The 19,670-nt window shown below is 56.5% G+C and overlaps 1 protein-coding gene across 16 annotated transcripts; it reads left to right on the plus strand.

Moving 5' to 3' along the window:
* Window positions 1–24: 24 nt before the first annotated feature.
* Window positions 25–19,656, plus strand: LOC309617833 (2-(3-amino-3-carboxypropyl)histidine synthase subunit 1; the record flags this gene model as incomplete). Of its 16 annotated transcripts, none has more annotated exons than XM_082370657.1 (15): window positions 25–177; window positions 2,006–2,158; window positions 2,276–2,339; window positions 3,933–4,054; window positions 4,477–4,634; window positions 4,764–4,885; window positions 6,765–6,833; window positions 7,550–7,718; window positions 7,851–7,951; window positions 8,803–8,881; window positions 9,162–9,302; window positions 9,504–9,580; window positions 10,285–10,380; window positions 13,757–13,919; window positions 19,564–19,656. In XM_082370657.1, exons 1-15 carry the CDS (start codon window positions 117–119, stop codon window positions 19,654–19,656), a joined length of 1,668 nt encoding a protein of 555 aa, XP_082226783.1. In that variant the 5' UTR covers window positions 25–116. The 16 variants fall into 16 exon arrangements, with proteins under 16 accessions (XP_082226783.1, XP_082226784.1, XP_082226785.1 ...); XM_082370658.1 differs by lacking the exon at window positions 19,564–19,656 and adding an exon at window positions 19,349–19,546; XM_082370659.1 differs by lacking the exons at window positions 13,757–13,919; window positions 19,564–19,656 and adding an exon at window positions 10,656–11,118.
* Between the last annotated feature and the right edge of the window lie 14 nt (window positions 19,657–19,670).

Consider the following 19,670-nt stretch of genomic DNA (forward strand, 5'->3'; position numbering starts at 1 on the left):
GTCCCCGCCCCGCAAATCCCCGCCCCTCGCTGGCCGATCGGCGATCGATCGCACTGTCTGCGCTCTCCTCGTTCTTCTAGCGCTGTCTTTTTGGTCCCAACGTGGGCCAGCTGGTGATGGCGGCGCTGGTTGCGGCCGAGGCCACAGAGTCCGGCAGCCGAAACGGCCCGGGCAGAGGTGGGTGCTAAAACGCTGCGGCCTCCGGACCTCGCATCTCGGGGTAGGGCCCCCAAGTCAGGGACAGGACCCTTTAATGGCGGCGGCGCGTTTCTCCTCCAGACCCAGAAGGCCTTGCCGTCGCTCGCTCTGGGCGGCTGTCGCTGGAGCCCAGGACGACAGGTCTTTCTTTTGCAGCCTTAGGGCACGATCGGGAGCAGCCCCTCCTAGGAGCTTGTAGTCCTCAAGCCGGAAACGCTACCCGCCCTGCCTTGGCGGGCAGACAGACGCCTGAAGACTCACGGATAAGACGTACCCGACGGGGAGGGAAGGAGCCAGGCGCGTTGCCCTGGGCATTCCACAAGTGTGCCTTCGGGGAATGCTTCAGGAAAGATGCACAAGGTTTCATTCACCTGGCACTTATTGAGCGCCCGCTGAATGCCAGGCCTGTGCTAGGTGCAGGGACTAGACTGCAGCCCTGCCCTCAGGGATCTCACAGTCTACCGAGGAATGCTGACATAAACAGAAGGTTACAGCCAAATGATAAAGAAGGAAGCGCCTACTGGCCCTTGGGACAAATCGAGCTGCTACGACTAGCAGCTCCCACACCCCAACAACCACAAGGGACTTGGGCCTCTGCCACAGGAGCTTCTGAGAGGGGCGGTCCCAGAGACGCAGGCTTGTGTTTCATGGCCTTTGAAACATCTGAACAAGTACCATAGCAGTGGTAACATTCAAATCTGGACTTAGGGTCCCAAGCCTGCCATTCTAGTTCTCCACTGCACCATCACCACCACCACCACCACCCATGCATCAGCCCTCCGCCCCCCTCCTCTCCCGCCAACACACACACAGAGGCTGAAGTGTCAGGTCTGGCAGGATCCCTGGCAGAAGTTCTGGCAAATAGTACAGGCTCAATAAGTATTCGCTGAATAAATTCATTTCTCTCCTTGTCACATTCCCAAACTGTCTGGTGCCTAAAGGGATACCAGGGTTGGGCTAAACTGAATTATGGGGAGTAGGATGCAGATGAAGGGCTGCAGCCTTCCTAAAGGGCTACAATGTTTCTTCTCCTTTAATCAGGGGTTTGTAATTATTTGTGTACCTGCATTTGCCGCCACTAGACTACTAGGCCCTAAAGGGCAAGGTCACTTTTCTGTCCTTACCTGTTTGCCCACAGTCCTGACTAGAGTGTATTCTTTCCATCCTTCCTGGGGTGGGAAATGGGGTAGAATGATGGAACTGGGGAACTTGTTAAGTCAGTTAAATGTATGGTGTTTATTTCCCTTTTGAATGAGGAGAGGGAAGAGTGCAGGAATTAACCAGTGTAGACATAGTCAGTGGGACTCAAGTAAAGAAGGCAGTCTTTTAAATTAGTACTTACAACAGTTTGCTTATAGATCTCATATCTAGGATCTCAGAACTTCAAGGTGTTCTCAGGGGCTGGGAGGAGAGGGACATTTTCCCAGACTGGTTGGGCTGGCTGGGCTCTTGGGGTTTCCTCAGGATTGTTCTCTATCAAGGAGCAGTTGTGTGGACTTTTTTTTCATTTGCCTCTCAGTTGAGTCCCCTGGTGTCAACTTACTCTCCTGAGGTAAGAGCTGAGCCACATGCTCAAGTCCTTGATTCCCAATAATCTCATAACATGGAAATTAATTATACAGATTTCCTCTTAGCTTAATGGGTTGTCTTTCCAGCTTCAGGATGAACTCAGTGGGGAAGAAGGCTGGGCCAATCCCCTTGGCATCTAGGATCTGGGCCTTAAACTTGGGTGGTGGTAACAGCTCACTCAGGTCTGGCTGTGGTTTAGGCCAGGCACCAACCAACTCAGGCCTTGCACTCATCCTAGGTCGAGCCCCTCGGGGCCGCTTGGCCAATCAGATACCCCCTGAGATCCTGAACAATCCCCAGCTGCAGGCAGCCATTCAAGTCCTGCCTTCCAACTATAACTTTGAGATTCCCAAGACCATCTGGAGGATCCAACAGGCCCAGGCCAAGAAGGGTGAGCCCATAAGCTTTGAGTGGGTGGGGGAGGAGAGGTTGCCTGGCCGAGCCAGGGGCAGTGTCCCATCCCAGGCTCTTCCCAGCCCTCTGCTCATGTCTCTGCTCTGTCTTGCAGTGGCCTTACAAATGCCTGAAGGCCTCCTCCTCTTCGCCTGTACCATCGTGGATATCTTGGAAAGGTGAGCCTTGGGCCACTGACGAAGCTGAACCAAGACCTTCCCCATGTCCATTACAGCTCTGCCTGTTGGCATCATTTTTTCCTTCTGGACCTCTGCCTTACCGTGTTCCTTCCCACAGCCATACACACACCAAGGGAAAAACCCCAAACTAAACTCCTAGCCTGCTGCAATCCCTGCTTGTCTCTATAAATCTCCCCTCCTCTAAAAGAAATTGGGAGGGAGAAATGAGTCAATTCCAGTATCTTCAAAGGTGGGCCCACAGCAGGTGGTGGAGCCTGAGGAAGAAGCTAAGAGTCCTCAGAGTTGACCCTGCAGTGGGCTGGGTGGTCAGCGTGGGGTCTGGCTTGGGGGAAACTTTTTCTCTGGCACATTTGGAGGAGTGAGGCAAGAGGGGCTTGGCAGAGGGAGAAGCGCATAGGAGATGGTATTCAGTTCCTCTACCTCCCTCATCTAAGTTTCTTCAATACAATGAGCCATCCTTGGGAGGGGGGTGAGTGCTCAGCCATCTGGAACCAGCACAGGAACGGGGAGGGCGAAAGAAGAAAGGGGAGGTCACCTCGTGATGGGAACCTCCCACTTCCCTGCTGCTGCCCTACCCCCACCCTGCTCCTCATCCCCGCCGCCACAGACTCACTTCCCTGCTCCCACCCTCTTGCCCCTTGGGGATGCTCTCTGGGGCTCGGGCCAATTTGCATACATTTTAATCTATAAAAAATTAAGTGCTCTGGCTGACTCAGACGCCTGGGCTGCATTCTAAGGAGCTGAATTATCTGCTTCTGTGCACAGCCTGATTTGGGGAGAGGGGGGAGCTGCCTGGCAGCAGCTCAGCTTCCCGCACCACACCCCCAGGAGAGGAATGGGGAGACCCCATGACACTGAGCCAGACTCCACGCCCCAGGGGTGGGTCTCAGGGAAGAGCTAGTCCTCTGGCCCCATTCCTGTGGTGAGTTCAGGGAGAGTGGGGTCTTCCCCAGCCACCCCATCCCCCAGTGATTCAGGCCTGGCAGCAGATCCCGTGGCAATGTGCTGGCCAGAGCCCACTCTTCCTGACGCATGAGGTGTGTGGGTGGCGCCATGTGCTGCGGAGGAGCTGTCCATGGGTCCCCCCATCCCGGGCACAGAGGGCCCTGACTAAGGGTGGGGAGGTAGCAGGGGGTCTGGGCGACGGGCAGGCTATGTGTATCCACACACGCGTGCCCACACACGTCATGGTGCCAGGGTGTGGGAGTGGGTGTCTTTGCCCCTGTGTGCATGCTCATTGCTCTGGGTGGGAGGAGTTGGGGCGGCGGAGGTCTGTGTTAGACCCCCTGTATACCAGGCTGAGGGTTGGGGGTCCCTCTTGCAGTCTGAGCCTGGGCAGAGGAATAAGGATGCTGCAGAGTCCGTCCTCATACAGCTACGGTTCCAGGAGCTGCTGCCAGTCCTGGGGGAGGTAGCAGCTGGGCCCCTCCTACTCTGTTGGCAGAAGTGGCAGCTTCCAACCCAAGGGATTGGGAGAGGTAGGGAGAGTGGAGCTGGGCCCTGAGATACCTCCACAGTTAGGTTCTCTGCTACCTCCTTGTGTCACTGTCCCATTGTTCCCCACCCCGACAGGTTCACGGAGGCCGAAGTGATGGTGATGGGTGATGTGACCTACGGGGCTTGCTGTGTGGATGACTTTACCGCAAGGGCCCTGGGAGCTGACTTCCTGGTGCACTATGGCCACAGCTGCCTGGGTACGGCAGACCAGGACACCCAGACCCTGGCAGGGAGGTGGGACTGCACGCTCATCTCCATCACAGTGCCTTGTCCTGCTTGTATGCACAAGGTGCCTTCCGGTTTCTGGGATGGCCTTGGCCTTCCTGCACTGCAGGTGGATCTTTCCTTTGGATTTGGTTGCCTTGGAAACCATGCTGCTGTCCCAGATGCGGGTGTTTGAAAGGCTGTTGGTGGTAGAGCAGGCTGGGCCCCCAGCCGAGTGACAGAGATGGAGCTTCTAAAAGACCTGTGACAACACCCTCCCCACCTCCCCCAACCCCTCCCTCTAACCCTCAGGCTAAAGCCACTGGTCCTGGCTACTCAGAAACCTTGGCCCGGGCCAGGCCCTCTGCCCCTCCTGCCTTCCAAAACAGTCTCCTGAACTCTTCCCTCCTCCCAGTTCCCATGGACACCTCGGCCCAAGACTTCCGGGTGCTGTATGTCTTTGTGGACATCCGGATAGACACTGCCCACCTACTGGACTCTATCCGCCTCACCTTTCCCCCAGCCAGTGCCCTTGCGCTGGTCAGCACCATTCAGTTTGTGTCAACTTTGCAGGTAAGTGGGCAGACAGTGGCCAGTCTCCAGGCTCTTCCTGGATCCCCATGGCAGGTGCTCCAGGCTGGTCCTATGGCCCTGCCTCTCCTTCCCCATCCACTTGCTTCCCTTCCCTCATTATCCCTACAGGCAGCTGCCCAAGAGCTGAAAGCTGAGTATCGTGTGAGTGTCCCACAGTGCAAGCCCCTGTCCCCTGGGGAGATCCTGGGCTGCACGTCCCCCCGTCTACCCAAGGAGGTGGAGGCTATTGTGTAAGTGAAAAATGGGGTGCCGGTCATAGAGACGTAAGAAATGTACCCTAGGAGGGAGCTGAGGTTCATCATCCAGGGAAGGAAACTGAGTCTAAAGCTCCTTAGCCATTCGCTCAAGGTCACCTTGCAAGATGGGGACCAAATAGGGTTTCAGGTTTCCTGTCTCCCTCTCCAGTGCTCTGTCCAACATCCAGAAGGCTATGCCCAGGGTGGAGCAGGAATCAGGGCCTGATCGGGGGGGATGAGGGTGGGCTAGAAATGGTGGGAATATAATTGGAGAAGATGGATGGGCACGCCCAGGCTGCAGCCCCATTAATTTAGCATCCGGACAGCTAACAAGCAGGAGCAGCATGTCTCCTGCTGCCTAATTATTTTAGGTAATGGAAATGCTTAATGTGGTGTGAACGCAGCCAGCCCCGGAGCCGACAGCTCCCCCGGCTAAGACTGGGGAGGGGAGCCCCATTCCCAGCTAATGGCAGGGAAGGAGGGAGGGGCACTCCCCGGACTCAGCCCCACCTCTGGGGCTGCTGCTGCTCCCACAAGCCTTGCTGCACCCACACAGGACATCCCTGCCCCTAGCAGGCCCACCTCAGGGCCTTCCCCAGCCCAGACCTGGGAGCCCTGCTCCCTGAGGGGCATTCCCCCTGTGCCTGTGCCTACATAACTCTGAGCTCATAGATGCCTACCCCTGGGGGCATCACGGTGTGTGTTGGAAGGAGGGACACCCTGAGTGTTGGCCATTCATCAAAATTTTGGTGTGATCTCCAAGACAGAAGGAGCTGCCATGCAGATTGTCTTCCATGCTCTGGCCTCTCCATGGTCTGGGAAGGTACTGTTAGGGACAGCATCTCCTAGGCATGCTTGGTACAGCCTGATGGGTAAGCCTAGAATCAAGTCCCAGATATACTGCTTAATAGCTGTGTGACTTTGGGCAAGTTTCTTAACATCCCTGAACCTCACTTGTATCTTTTGTGAAATGGGGATACTATAGGTAGCAGCTTGGAGGATTACCTGATAGGACTGAGTGAAGTCATACATGTCAGGTGTTTAGCCCAGGCCTGGTACATGGAAGGCACAAGCCCAGTAAACAGTGGCTGTTATTACAACTCAATAACTGGACCCAAGAGCTAGTTTGGGCAGAGAGTAGCCAGTATATACCCTGAAAGCTCATTTATGGCATAGATGACACCCTGAACACTACTTCCCACATCTATATTGAGCTAGGTGAGGGAGAATCTGTCACTCCACCTCCAAGTTAGGATCTAGATCTAGAGCCTTACCATGGCCTTGGCTGTCCCTTTACACTTCCCCCAGAAGGTCGGGGTGGGGAGAGGTGCAGTTCTTAGATTCTGCATTACATAGCTAGAGGGGCCTTAATGGTCATCCAATTCAAACTTATTTTACATGTGAAAAAACCAGGATGGGGGTCTTCCCTGGTGGTGCAGTGGTTAAGAATCCACCTGCCAACGCAGGGGACACGGGTTCCATCCCTGGTCCAGGAAGATCCCACATGGGGCGGAGCAACTAAGCCCATGCGCCACAACTACTGAAGCCCGCGTGCCTAGAGCCCATGCTCCACAAGAGAAGCCATCTCAGTGAGAAGCCCGTGCACCACAACGAAGAGTAGACCCCACTCGCTGCAACTAGAGAAAGCCGGCGCACAGCAACGAAGACCCAACGCAGCCAAAAACACCCAAAAACAAAACAGGGTGGGTGGGGTGGGGTGAGGGGGGCAGTGTGTGTGAAATGATGCTTTGTCCCAGTTCACATACACAGTCAGCAGCATAGCCAAGAACTCAGTCCTCTGGACCTCCGAGCCAGTGCCTGCTTCTTCTGGTGCCCCACCCCACACTTACTGTTCCCTTTCTCCCCCCTGCAGATATCTTGGAGATGGCCGCTTCCATCTGGAGTCTGTCATGATTGCCAACCCCAATGTCCCCGCTTATCGGTATGGACTGAGCTGGGCTGACCAGCTGGGAAGGGGGTGGGGTTCCCTGCCACTGAAACCCTCAATCAGCCCAAACTTCCTCATCCCTTGTCCACTTAACAGCCCCCGGCCCTAAGGATCTGAGGCACTTGGGTTCTGAATCTGGGTATCAGGAGAAGGGTTGCTGCTGCACAGCACCTACCCATCCCCTGGAATCACACCTGGATCCTAGACCCCTCTCCCACTCTTGCCTGCTCGAGTTGTGGAACTGATCTTCCCAAAGACAATCTCTGCTCTTGCCTCTGTTCTTTTTTTTTTTTAATTTTTTAAATTATTTATTTATTTATTTATTTATGGCTGTGTTGGGTCTTCGTTTCTGTGCGAGGGCTTTCTCTAGTTGTGGCAAGTGGGGGCCACTCTTCATCGCCGATGCGCGGGCCTCTCACTATCGCGGCCTCTCTTGTTGCGGAGCACAGGCTCCAGACGCGCAGGCTCAGTAATTGTGGCTCACGGGCCCAGCTGCTCCGCGGCATGTGGGATCTTCCCAGACCAGGGCTCGAACCCGTGTCCCCTGCATTGGCAGACGGATTCTTAACCACTGCGCCACCAGGGAAGCCCTTGCCTCTGTTCTTAATTGCCTGCATGCAGCCTGAGGGTTCAGGAGACCAAGGGGCCGAGTCGGGGAGCTGTGTATATAGCACAAATCCTGTAAGTGGCTGTCACTGTGACCATGACAGCTTCTTTTCCAGATACGACCCGTACAGCAAAGTCCTGTCCAGAGAGCACTATGACTACCAGCGCATGCAGGCCAACCGCCAAGAAGCCATAGCCACTGCCCGCTCAGCTAAATCCTGGGGTCTCATCCTGGGCACTTTGGGCCGCCAGGGCAGTCCCAAGATTCTGGAGGTCAGAGGGCTCGGGATGGCCTCTGGAAAAGAGGACTAACTGGGAACCGAGCTGGGAAAATCAGTAGCCTAAGGGATTTAGCTTTGGCTGCTTGATCATGGGGACCCCAGCTCTGCCTCCCTCTCCCAACAGCACCTGGAATCTCGGCTCCGGGCCTTGGGACTTCCCTTCGTGAGGCTGCTGCTCTCTGAGATCTTCCCCAGCAAGCTTAGCCTTCTTCCTGAGGTGGATGTGTACGTTTCCCCACCTTACCTGTCTAGCTATGACTCTGGCTAAAAAAGCTTAGAATCTGGGTCCTGCCCAGCACCTATTGAAGGCTGGAGTCGGTGCTTCCATGATCATGAAATTTTAGTGTTTACAGAGCACTTGTCCAGCAGGGACTACCTTTGGCTGTGGGTCTTCCCTACTTTGTCTGGCTTGGGGGCTCACAGGCAACGGCAGCATCATAGTCCATTCTGCATGAGACGAGTTGGAGGGGTGGTTGGCACCTGCACTGTACCAGGCACTAAATTTGATTCTGGGGATATTATTGCAAATGAGCTGCCCAGGCCCTCCCTTCAGAAAGCTCATAGTCAGTGGAGGAAACAGGAGAAAACAAGCAACACCATAGTGTTATTCTTTTTTTTTTTTTTTTTTAACATATTTATTTATTTTTGGCTGTGTTGGGTCTTCGTTGCTGGGCGTGGGCTTTCTCTAGTCGCAGTGAGCGGGGGCTACTCTTCGTTGCGGTGCGGTGGCTTCTCTTGTTGCGGAGCATGGGCTCTAGGCATGCGGGCTTCAGTAGTTGTGGCTCGCGGGCTCTAGAGTGCAGGCTTAGTAACTGTGGCGCACAGGCTTAGCTGCTCCGCAGCACGTGGGATCTTCCTGGACCAGGGCTCGAACCCGTGTCCCCTGCATTGGCAGGCGGATTCTTAACCACTGTGCCACCAGGGAAGTCCCCATAGTGTTATTCTAAACAGCAGTAGGTGACAGTCTAGAATAGTAAGCACGCATTGGCTGTGTTGGGGACACAGCCATGTTCTTCAGCATGCTGCCCGGGAACAGGGGGGCCCCCCCTTGGATCTGACGTGACTTCCCCTCCCAGGTGGGTGCAGGTGGCATGTCCACGCCTCTCCATTGACTGGGGCACAGCCTTCCCCAAGCCGCTGCTCACACCCTATGAGGTAACACCACGTTTTGAAAATCCCTGGGAGAGAATGGTCTTTGCTCCTAGTTCTGTATAGGAAGGGATCCGAAGTGGGGTGGGTGGCCAGCACTTAGTTACAGCTGAGCCAGTTCCTAGCTGTGTGGCCTTGGAAGTCCCTTCACCTCTCTGAACCTCACATTTCCTTTCTGTGCTATAGGGATATAGTAGGACCTTCGTAGGCCGTCGTGAGGGCAGAATTAAATAATCCTGCGTAGAAAAATGTTGGCAGATGTTACTGTCCGGTGTTTCTCCTCTAGGCGGCAGTGGCCCTGAGGGACATTTCCTGGCAGCAGCCCTACCCTATGGACTTCTACGCCGGCAGCTCCTTGGGGCCGTGGACGGTGAACCACGGGCGGGATCGGCTGCTCCAGCACCCGGGCCGGCCGGCGCTGGGGAAGGTAGGAAGGAACCTCAAGGAGGGCGGAGAGGCTTGGGCGCGGCCAGACATTGGCCGCCTCCTTGGGGACGCGAGCCGAGCCCGCCGCCTTGCGGCCGCTACGGGAAATGCGTGTCAGCGGGGTGGGGAACGTCGGGGAAGCGGGACCGTGACCAAAGTCGGCCACCTCAGGTTCAGGAGAGGCCCGCGCGCCCCTTTCCAGCCGTGGCTTGCGAGGCTTGCAGCTGCACAAACGAGGAGGTCGCGCCGCCCGCTCCCTGAAACGCTCCTTGGTCCCAGGTATCAGCTCCAGCTCTGGCCGGGCCGCACCCTCTCTCCGTTGTCATGGCAACGCCCACTCTCTCTGAGGCCCGCCTCCAGGGTGGTGCCGGCATTGGGTTCCGTCCCCTTATGTTCAACTTCCGCCCGGGGAAAGACCGCTTCCGGCCCCTCTGGCGCTTGCCCAGAATTATGGCTACGTCTCAGCCTCTGCGGGTCTTGTGTCTGGCCGGTTTTCGGCAGAGCGAGCGGGGCTTCCGCGAGAAGACTGGAGCGCTGCGGAAGGCGCTGCGGGGCCGCGCAGAGCTCGTGTGCCTCAGCGGCCCGCACCCGGTCGCGGACGCAGCGGGCCCTGAGGGCGCCGGGCCAGACCCCGGTGAGATGAGCCCTGCCCGGAAATGCGCTCAGTCTTCTCTGTCTTGCCTCGTCCCCGTAACGCCTGCCTGCACACAGCCACCCTTGCCCTCCCCTCATTCCTGCCACCCTCCCACCTCATTCTGCCTATGCCCTCCATCCTTCCCACCCCAGCCCCTCGCTCAAATTCCAGCCTGGCCCTCCCAGACTTCCACCTTGTCTCCTCTCCAGGTCAGTCTGTTCCCCCCTCTTTTTCCCCAGACTTTATTCTTTCCTTCAGCCTCCTCTCTTTCCCTCACTCCCTTTCTCATTTCTCTCCCCCTGGATTTACCCTTTCCCTAACTCTGAACTCTTCCCCCTCATCGCTGTAGGGCCCTGCCCTCCGGAGGAGCAACCTCGAGGCTGGTGGTTTTCCAAACAGGAGGCAGACGTTTTCTCGGCACTGGAAGAGCCCACGGTGTGCAGAGGTCTGGAGGAAGCCCTGGGAACGGTGGCACAGGCACTGAGCAAGCTGGGGCCTTTCGATGGGATCCTTGGTTTCAGCCAGGGGGCCGCGCTAGCAGCCCTTGTGTGTGCCCTTGGCCAAGCCGGCGATCCCCGCTTCCCTTTGCCCCGGTTTATCATCCTGGTGTCTGGTTTCTGTCCCCGGGGCCTTGGCCTCAAGGAAGCCGTCCTGCAGGGCCCCTTGTTACTGCCTTCCCTCCATGTTTTTGGGGACACCGACCGTGTCATCCCCTCTCAGGAGAGTATGCAACTGTGTAGCCGATTCGCTGGAGCCATCGCCCTCACCCACTCTGGTGGCCACTTCATTCCGGCAGCCGCGCCCCAGCGCCAGGCCTACCTCCAGTTCTTGGACCAGTTTGCAGAGTGAAAGATCAACAAATGCCTTTGCCTCTGCATTCCCTCTCCACCCCCCACCCCCTAATGGGGACATATGACCTTGATGCAGCCTCTATAATCCCTGTCCTCCCCTTCTTTCCCCTACTGTGATCTCAAGAGACAAATATCAATACTTAAGACTCAAATTTTATAAGCCCAGCTCTGCACTCAAGAAAAAGAGGATTAGGAGGCCTAATGGACTTTGACCATGGCATCTGATATTCAAATATGAAAAAGGTCAGTGGAGCCCTGGATGAGTGGAGGGTAACACGAAAAGCGGAGACTGGCAGCACTGTGACTGCCACACAATAAAGTGGTGATTTGGATTTTGAGCATCTTTTCCCTGGTATACACAGGAAAACTCTTTATTAAAAAAAAAAAAAAAAAAGTGGATTCCTCGCCATCCACACAGCCTCCAGGGCAGCACCAAGCAGGGAGGTGTTTCCAGTTATGAACCCCCAGGACAAGCTCATGCATGTGTGCACGTAGACACTTACACATTACTGGTGGAAGTCTTAAGTCCCAACCTGAAAGAAAGGAGGCCTCCCTGAAACAGGGAAGAATTTACATCTGAGAAGCTGGGGGAAGAGATCAATTGGCAGGGCTCCGCCTGGGCCATACTGAGTTTTGGCTTCCTCCATCCTGATCCCTAAGAGTTTTGTGTTGGCCTGTCAAAACCTGGCTTCATATGTTCTCTGCTTTCTCCACTATAACAGTCTTACCCCTCCGAACTATGAGCTTGAAGGGTGGGATGGTGCTAGACCTTGATGGAAGCCAAAGACAGCGCAGAAGTAACCTTCTTCTAAACTTGACCCTATTTGCAGCGTTTGAGATTGATGCTACTCTGTAGAGATTGCAGCCAAGGCCTAAGCAGCCCATCTGGTTTGAAAGTGCTGTTATTCCTAGACACTCTAAAGACTGCTTACTTCAGCCATTTCCCCCACTTCCAGGGCCTTCATCCCCAGCCTGCCCTGCCTCTGCAGACTCACCAGCTTGTTCCTTTTCTGGAAGATCGCAACAGGCCCTATCTGGCCCTCAAGCATGGCTGCCCCAAGTAGTTTAGTAATTGAGCAGGAATTGAGACTAGGAGACTGTAGCACAAATACTCTAGCCCATCCTGAGACAACAAGACAAATGGTCTGAAATCACCTGTAATTCTGAGTTCTTCACAATGGACAGCAGCTGTCCAAGATTTTTGAAAAAGAAAAAGAAAAAAAAAAAAAAAAAAGCAGGAGTTACCTGCCCAGACAGACCCAGTTTACTGAGTCTGGAACCTTTACAGCAGAAAGTGGGGTTGGGGAGAAAGTTCTCCCTTGCTACAGTCTGCTACTGCCTTGTTCTTGGTGGGTTTTTTTGTTTTGTTTTTGGTTGTTTTAAAGGGATCCCTTCCTTGGCAAAAGGAAGAGACTGAAATGGACTGAATTACTCCTATAGACCTGTTGGCTTTGGCCCATAGAATTTTAGAAAAAGTTGGGATTATGATACTTAAAAATTTTGGAATTTCACACAAATACAGATTCCTCGCTTCTCCGGAAATAAGCAGTTCAGGATGGATAGCAGTGAGTAGATATGCAGCTAAGGGCTCACATGCCCTCATGGCAATCACAGCAAGGCCCCAAGCGTTGAAAATGATGCCAACTTGGGATCATTGGAAGGAGTAAAGGAGAGAGGGAAAGACATTTGGGGAATGAATTTTAAGGCAGGGTTTAAAGTTGGAAGGGTGAAGTTGAAGACCAGAGCAGTGTCCGGTGGAGCAGAAGTGAGGAGGTAAAAATTCCCCTGAGAATCAAAATGTCTGACCTAGAAGGAAACAGATCATGTGGTCCACTGGTTCCCAACAAGTGAGATATGTCCTCTCCCATCATGCCCTCCAGGAACAATGGGGAATCTTAAGGGGTTATTCCTCCCACCCTCCACATGGATTCCATGGGCCATTTGCATCAGGATCATGTTAAACCTTGGATTCCTGGGGCCAACTCCAGAGCTACTGGGACCCAGGAATCTGCATTTTGACAAACCATCCTGGTCATTCTCATGCAATGAAATACTTGAAAGCCACCGCCTTAGAGAGTAGAGTGTAAGTCTCTGGTAAATATGTGTAATTTTAAAAAGCCCCCCATGTGATTCTCATGCAGTCCACTAGGGAAAGGGAAGAAGCTCTCCTGTTAAGAATCATTGATCTAACATTTTCAACTAAGGAAAATGAGGTCTGGAGGATAGGAAGAGGAATATAATTTACTGAGTGCTAACTATGCCAGACATTGTGCTAAGCAGAAGTTTTAGTTAGCTAGTTTAATCATCTCACAACTTCATAAGGTAGATACTGTTATTAACCTAATTTTACAACTGAGGAAAGAGGCACAGAGAGGCTAACTAACTTACCCAAAGTTGGATTCAGATCCAAGAACTCCCATTCTTGACCTTTACTAGTCATTGTTTTCTCTGCAGCTTCACAGAAGATGAGCAGAGAGGCCACCACTCGCTACTGTTGGACAGTATGTCCTGCGTGGGCCTCACCTTCCTAATCCATAAAATAGGTTGGCAGTGCGGTGCCCTAAGTGATTTTCAAGATACTAAAAAACTCTAACATTGTACAGTCAGTCCTTTGGTTTTTTCCCCTCTCTGACCACCTTCAGATGGGTTCAGACTGCAAAAGACTTTGTCTCTTCAAAACATCCCTACCATTTCTCTTTTCTACCTCTCACTCCACCTCTAGAGTTCCTAAAGCTCTTGGGAGAGAGAGTCCCTAAGCAAAGAACCCTCAACAGTCCCAGTCCTAGAGCTTCTGCTCAGAGAAATGTGTCCCCCTCCCCTGTTCATTCTAAGTGCCCAGAGCTGGGGTCTCCCACCACCCCCACCCCCTTACAAGGACATAGTAGCCTAAGAGAATACTTAAGATCGAAATAGCTTTCTGCCAATTGCAAAGATTTTTACTTATATGATCTTATTTGGTCCTCACAACAGGCCTGCCAGAAAGGAGGGATTATTATCTCATTTTATGGAAGGCTCAGAAACAACACGGCCCCTTAACAACCAGTTGATGGTGATGCCAGGTTGGACCGCCTGCTTCCCAGTGCACTACGCCCATGTGCACACACTACAGATGTCCACCGGATTCCAGAATCAGGTGCATTTTAATCCAAGACCTCAGTGTCCTTGGGTGGGAAGAAAATGTGTGGGTGTTGATTAGCTGTGAAACCAGCACCAGCTGCCTTAGAAGTAGTTTAGAAAAGGAGGGGGTATGGAGAGGTAGAGAAAAATTAGATTAATGGGTGGCAGGGCTGGGTTGCATTAACCATTCCCAACACCGTCCCTTGGGAGGTCCTGAACCCAATAAACAACAGTCAGCCCGTGGGTGATGATGGTGGTGGCAGGTGACATGCAGAATGTTTTTGAAGAGGTCATTGCTTACACTTCACTGGCCCAAGAGGACTTCAGCTCCTCTGATATTTACTGCCCCTCTTTTGGGTTAATTTGAGACATTGTCTAAAACTGGAATACAGCATCTAAAGATAGACTGAGGTGAGGAGGCTGGTATGTTCAGACAACGGTTTAAGGACTGGTTAACTTTACAAGTTTTATGGCTTCCTGAGGGTTGGGGAACCCTTCTTATCCTTCAAGACCCAGAGGGAAAAAGAGAGGGAAGAGGAGTGAGGGAAGGCTGTGACTCCATCAGGACATGGGTTCAAGGTTTACCCTTTGCCCTTTGCCTACTCAGCTAGGGGTTCCTGGAAGAATGAGGTCGTGGCGCATTCAGGAAAACTTTCCTCCGCCTACCCACTTCGGTCCCCAGGATGCAAACATTTTTCCAGGTCCCAGCAGCCTCCCTCCCACCAAGGAGATAAAAAGAACCCAAATCCCAGAACTACCCCTTCTCTCACAATCCCCTGGGTGCAGTACCTCGGCTAGGAGGACAGGACGGTCACTGAGGGGGACGGTCAGGCATACTCCGCAGACCGCGCTTCTTTCTCTGCCTCGGTGGATGCCCGGCTCCGGAGTAGCCCGCCTCCCTGCGCCTCACCTCCCGCCACCCCCGCAGACACATGGGCTCTCGATTCGCCGCCTCCGCTTCCTCCTGCTCCGAGTCTCCCCCATCCCGGCCCCGGCGGTGCGCTGCGCGGCGCGGCGCGTGGGCGTGCTGCGGGGCGACCATGGCTGTAGACTGTTACCTCCGGTTCCCACAGTAACAATCGAAAGCCACGGTTGCCCTGGAGACGCGGGGGCGGGGCGCGCGCTGCTGACGGCACTACGGCAGCTCCAGTTAGGCTGACGTCAGGACCGCGGAGTAGGGGGACGGCGGCGGCGCGGGCGCGGGCGGGAGACGGCGCTCTCGGCAGGGGCCGGGCGCTGGACTCCTGGGGCTATGAGATGTGCGTGTAGGCCGGCAGCCCCTCAGTAGCCCTTGGGGACCGGGGACGGGACGGCTCGATGGCGGTGCCCGCGCCGGATCAGCACCGCGGACAGCGGCGGCGCGGGCAGCGAGGGCGGGGCTGAGGGACCCTCGGGGACAGAGGGGCCGGGGGCGCGGCAGGTGGCCCGGTCCGCGGTCCTGGGGCGGGGCCAGGCGTCGGTGGCCGTGACTGGAGACTGTTACTGAGGGCGGCCCGGGCAGTAAGCAGTCTAGAGCCAAGGTGCCGGCGCGCTGCCCGGGCAGGGTGGCTCCGTCGCCCGCAGCTGGGGGCGCTGCTGCTCTTCCTCCCCCGCGTCTCCAGCCCTTCTCTGACCCAGCGCTTGCGGACAGGCACGTGGCCCTTGACGTCAAAACCCTGTGACGTCAAAGATGTCCCTGCAGAGAGGCACTTCCGGCTGCGGGGAGGGGGCGGGCGATGGGGGGCGGGGCAGTCCGGCCGAGGCCCCGCCCCCGCCTGGTCCTGAGAGGACAGCTCCTCCTGCAGAGGCGGGAAGTTGGGGGCGCTGAGGGACCAGCTCGACGGGACGGGGAGGGGGCGCCCCCGGCTGAATGAGGGGAGGGGCCCCGAGAAAGCTGCGGCCAGGGCGGCGGGTAGGTGGGCGTCTGTCTCTCGCCGGCGCCCCAGCTCAGGCGACCGGGGGCAGCGAGGCTGAGTCACCGCTCTGCGGGGAGGAGAGGAGGGGGCGCATCTCCTGGGGCGCCAGCACCTTCGTCCCACTTTCTTGGGAGGATGGCGCAGGAGCTCCAGGAAGAGCCGCAGGGACTCTGAGGTCCGTCCTCTGACCGACGCTCCTCCGAAGTGGCTGCGTCTCCATCCGGGCGCAGGCAGGTGCTGCACAGGGTTCTGCGTACGCCTCCGGCTCCGGCTCCAGCAGTTGCGAGTGGACCCTCGTCCCCTCCACCCTGTCCCCAACCCCACCCCTTAGGGGCCCCTCTAACCTGCAGCCTGTCGGTCTCCTCCTTGCCCTCCAGTCCGTGTCCGTGCCCGTGCATCGGTCCATCTGTCGCCCGTTGGTCGGTCAGTCCCGCTTACCTGTCGGCTGTATTGCGTCCGCGCCCGCTCGCCTCCCGCAGCCGGGCTGGCGCGGCGGCTTTTATAGGCGCGCGTAGTACTCGTGCGGCGGCTCATTCATGCGGCCGCGGCTCCTACACACTGACGCGCTGCCGACGTCAGCAGGGAATTTAGGAAACGGGAAGAGGGGCTATTTATAGTGGCGAGGCGGGGTGGGGGTGGGGTGGGGTGGTGGGGACCGAGGCGACGGGGAGCTGGGAGGGGGAGGAGGGCGCACGGAAGCAGGAACGGGGAGGGGGAGCCCGAGCCCCCTGTACCGGTCTACAAGGGGTTAACTTTCCGGAACTGCGGGCTGGGGGCCCGCGAGAGGACAGTGCGGGGAGGGGGGACGGGTCCATTACAGATTTATTCACTCTGGGACACCTGGGGGCGCAACCCCACCCTCGCCCGGCCTTCCGAGGCCCTCACCCAGTAGCCCCACTCCCACTCCTCAGTTCCTAGACCCGACGGCTCTGTGACGTCACAGGGTGCCCCGCGGCGGCGTTATACCCCACAAGGCCACTGCGGTGTCGTCACCCTTGGGGGGTAGGGGGCAGGAGAGGAAGCTGGACCCTCAGAGGGGCCTCTGGCAGCATCTAGAGCTGTGGTGTCAGGGACATGAGGAAAGAGGAGTGGGGGAGCCCAGGGGTCTGGAAGGCTTTGTAGGAGGAGGCTGGGCCTGGAAGGAAAGGCTCAGTGGGAGTCCAGGTACCAGCCGGGAGCTGGAGACGCGAGGGAAGGCAGAAAAGTTGAGGAGGGTGGCTTGGACTCCCCAGGAATGAGCAAGAGGGTCCTCTATGGGGGAGGTGGGGGAAAGGTGGCAGGAGAAGGGAGAGAGAGGAAGAGGAAGCCTCAGCAACTGGAGGGGAGGAGGACTGGTCCACAATGCCAGTTTCAGAGCCTGACACTCAGCAAACCGCGTTTAGGACCCATTTGTGGAATGAGGGACACTGGCAGCTTAGCAGAGAAGAGTCTCTGGGGGTAGGAGGGAAGAGACCACTTCCTGGAGGAGTTAGAGTTCCTGGAGGTCAGAATTGGCAGGAAGAGTCCATGCAATGTGAGGCAAAGTTCTCCTGGACAGGATCAGGGAAATGAATGATCCTGGCCCAACCTAGCTCCATCAGTGGGGGAGGGGAGTGTGTCCAGAGAGAGGAGCTGGATTAGGGTGGGGAGGGGACAATGCCAGGCCAAAGCAGGTGGAACTAGGGAGGGAGGGAAAGGTCAAAGATTGAGGAAGAGTGAAGTCCACAGGAGGGCAGCTATGCTGGGGGCAGACCCTCCCATACAGATGTAAGGACAGTGTGAGAATAGGGGTCGGGAAGTGGGAATCTGGGGAGACTGTTGAAGAAAAACAAAAATAGTGGGCACAGGGGACCCTAGGGTGGGTCCACAGTAGACAGACTCCACTGCCCAGAGACAGGGCTGAGTGGATCCTTGTGGGGCTAGGATCTGGCCCCATCAAGGGGATAAAAGATTACAGCAGAAATGGGGTCAAAGAGGTCCTGCATACCCTTTGGGATCTGGCCTCCTAGAGTTCCCCCACCCCACCGCCTTTTTTTTTTTTTTTTTTTTTTTGTTTTGCCCCCAGCATTTGTCCCACTGGTTCTCTTCTCCAGGAATGCCTTCCTGCCTGGGGGGAGAACTCCTGTTCATCCATCAAAGCCCAGATTTAAGAGCACTGCTCAGGAGTCTTCCCGCCTCCCCCCAGCACTCCATACACTTTTCCACCTCAGCACACAGCACATCTCTCCGCCAAGATGTTGAGGTCCACCTTCCCGGGAGGCTGTCAGCTCATTTTCATTCTTGGAACCTCACTACTTCCTTAGCGAGGACTCTGGGGCAGGGGTGGGGGAGATGGAGAAGAGGACTGGGATAAGATGGACCCAGAACACGGAGTGGAAACAGGGTAAGGGCGGACTCGGGAAGCAGTGGGAGTCAGAAGAACCTCTGGGGACCATGAGCCGCCTCCTGGCCCCGAGGCCATGAAGTCCCCTGCTGAGGAAAGGGAGCCTCTGGGGGGCGCCCGAGACCTTGGTGTCTGTCAGGGACCGCGAGTGGCCGCGCCGGCGGCCCCTCAATGAGTGACTCAGCCACTACTTCTGGCGCGGGCGTGGGGGCGAAGGATGGAGCGCGGGGCGGGCGGAGGGGTGGAGGGGTGGGTGGGCGGCGAGCGCGGCCCCCACCGCCCAGCGGCCCTGCGCGGTTGCTAAGCTCTCCAAGGCCTCGGAGAGACGCGATATGGGCGAACCTCATCGGTTACTATGGTAACTCTGCGCCCCAGCCTCTCGCGCTCGGCGGCTGAGGGAGGCGCAGCCAATCAGAAACTGCAGGCGTTCTTGGGGACCCACTCCCACCCCCCCCCATGTGGGCGGGGGTCAGAAGGTGCGGGGAAGAGGCGGAGCGTGGGCTGCGGAGGCCCACTCAGCCACACAGGCGCTGGCTGCAGGCCTGATGTGCCGGGGCGGCTCGAGGACACTTCCGGAGTTAGCTGTGCGAACGCCCGCTCTCTAGTGCGGGGTGCCCTCCCTCCCAGAAGGGGCGTCACCTGCAAGAACCCAGCCTTCACGTGGGGTGCAGGACCTTGTGGGGGATCCCGGGCTGCAGGCCGTCCTGTGACTTTTCTCTCGGGTCCGTGGGTTTGGAGACGAGGTCGTTCAAGCGGGTCGTCCCTCAAAACGGCTCACACGGGGAATCTGGGGGCTTGGGTCGCTTCTGTGGGACCCCCAAGAGGCACTGTCCAGCCATTCCCAGTCGCATATCCTGGGGTCCCTCCAGAGGCCTGCAAGTTCAGGGTGGGCTGTCTGGGTACCACCTCTGCCCAGGTCATGGAGGGCGCTACATGACAGTCCCCTGAGTATGCCAGAAAGCCAGATCTCGGACTCCGGAAGGGGGCAGGTGTGTGTCTGTGCAAACATGAGCGCCCGCGGGTGTCAATGCCTGGAGAGGGTCTGGGTGCAAACGGGTTTATTCTGTGCCTACCTATCCCATGTGGCTAAGTGAGGGTGGGTGTGTTGGGGGGTTACAAATGGACAGTCCCAACCAGGAATATCTAAGGAGGGTCCCCTAAGATCGTGTCTGTCTTCTTCTTCCTTAGGATTTCCAAAACCTCTCTCCCACCATCTACTGTCCCCTCCTTGCGGGCAGGACTTAACTGAATTGGGGCAATGTGAGAATTTAGAAATAGGTACAGGGGAGCATTCAGCTCAAAACTCCGGGGTTTGCGGGGCTCGCAAGTCCGAGGCTGGGGCCTCCAGGTGGGCACATCTGGGAGGCTGAATCTGCCAATAGGCCCCCCTCCTCTGAGTCCAGCTCCGCATCTGGGCGCCTCCGGCCCAGGTGCGCAGGAAGGAGGCTGTGGCTGTGTCGCGCAAAGTCCCTCACGGCCGCGAGGTGGCGCCATAGCTGCAGCAGCACCC

This window comes from Balaenoptera borealis, assembly GCF_965194805.1.
Source record: "Balaenoptera borealis genome assembly, chromosome: 20".
In the NCBI taxonomy this organism is placed as follows: domain Eukaryota; kingdom Metazoa; phylum Chordata; class Mammalia; order Artiodactyla; family Balaenopteridae; genus Balaenoptera; species Balaenoptera borealis.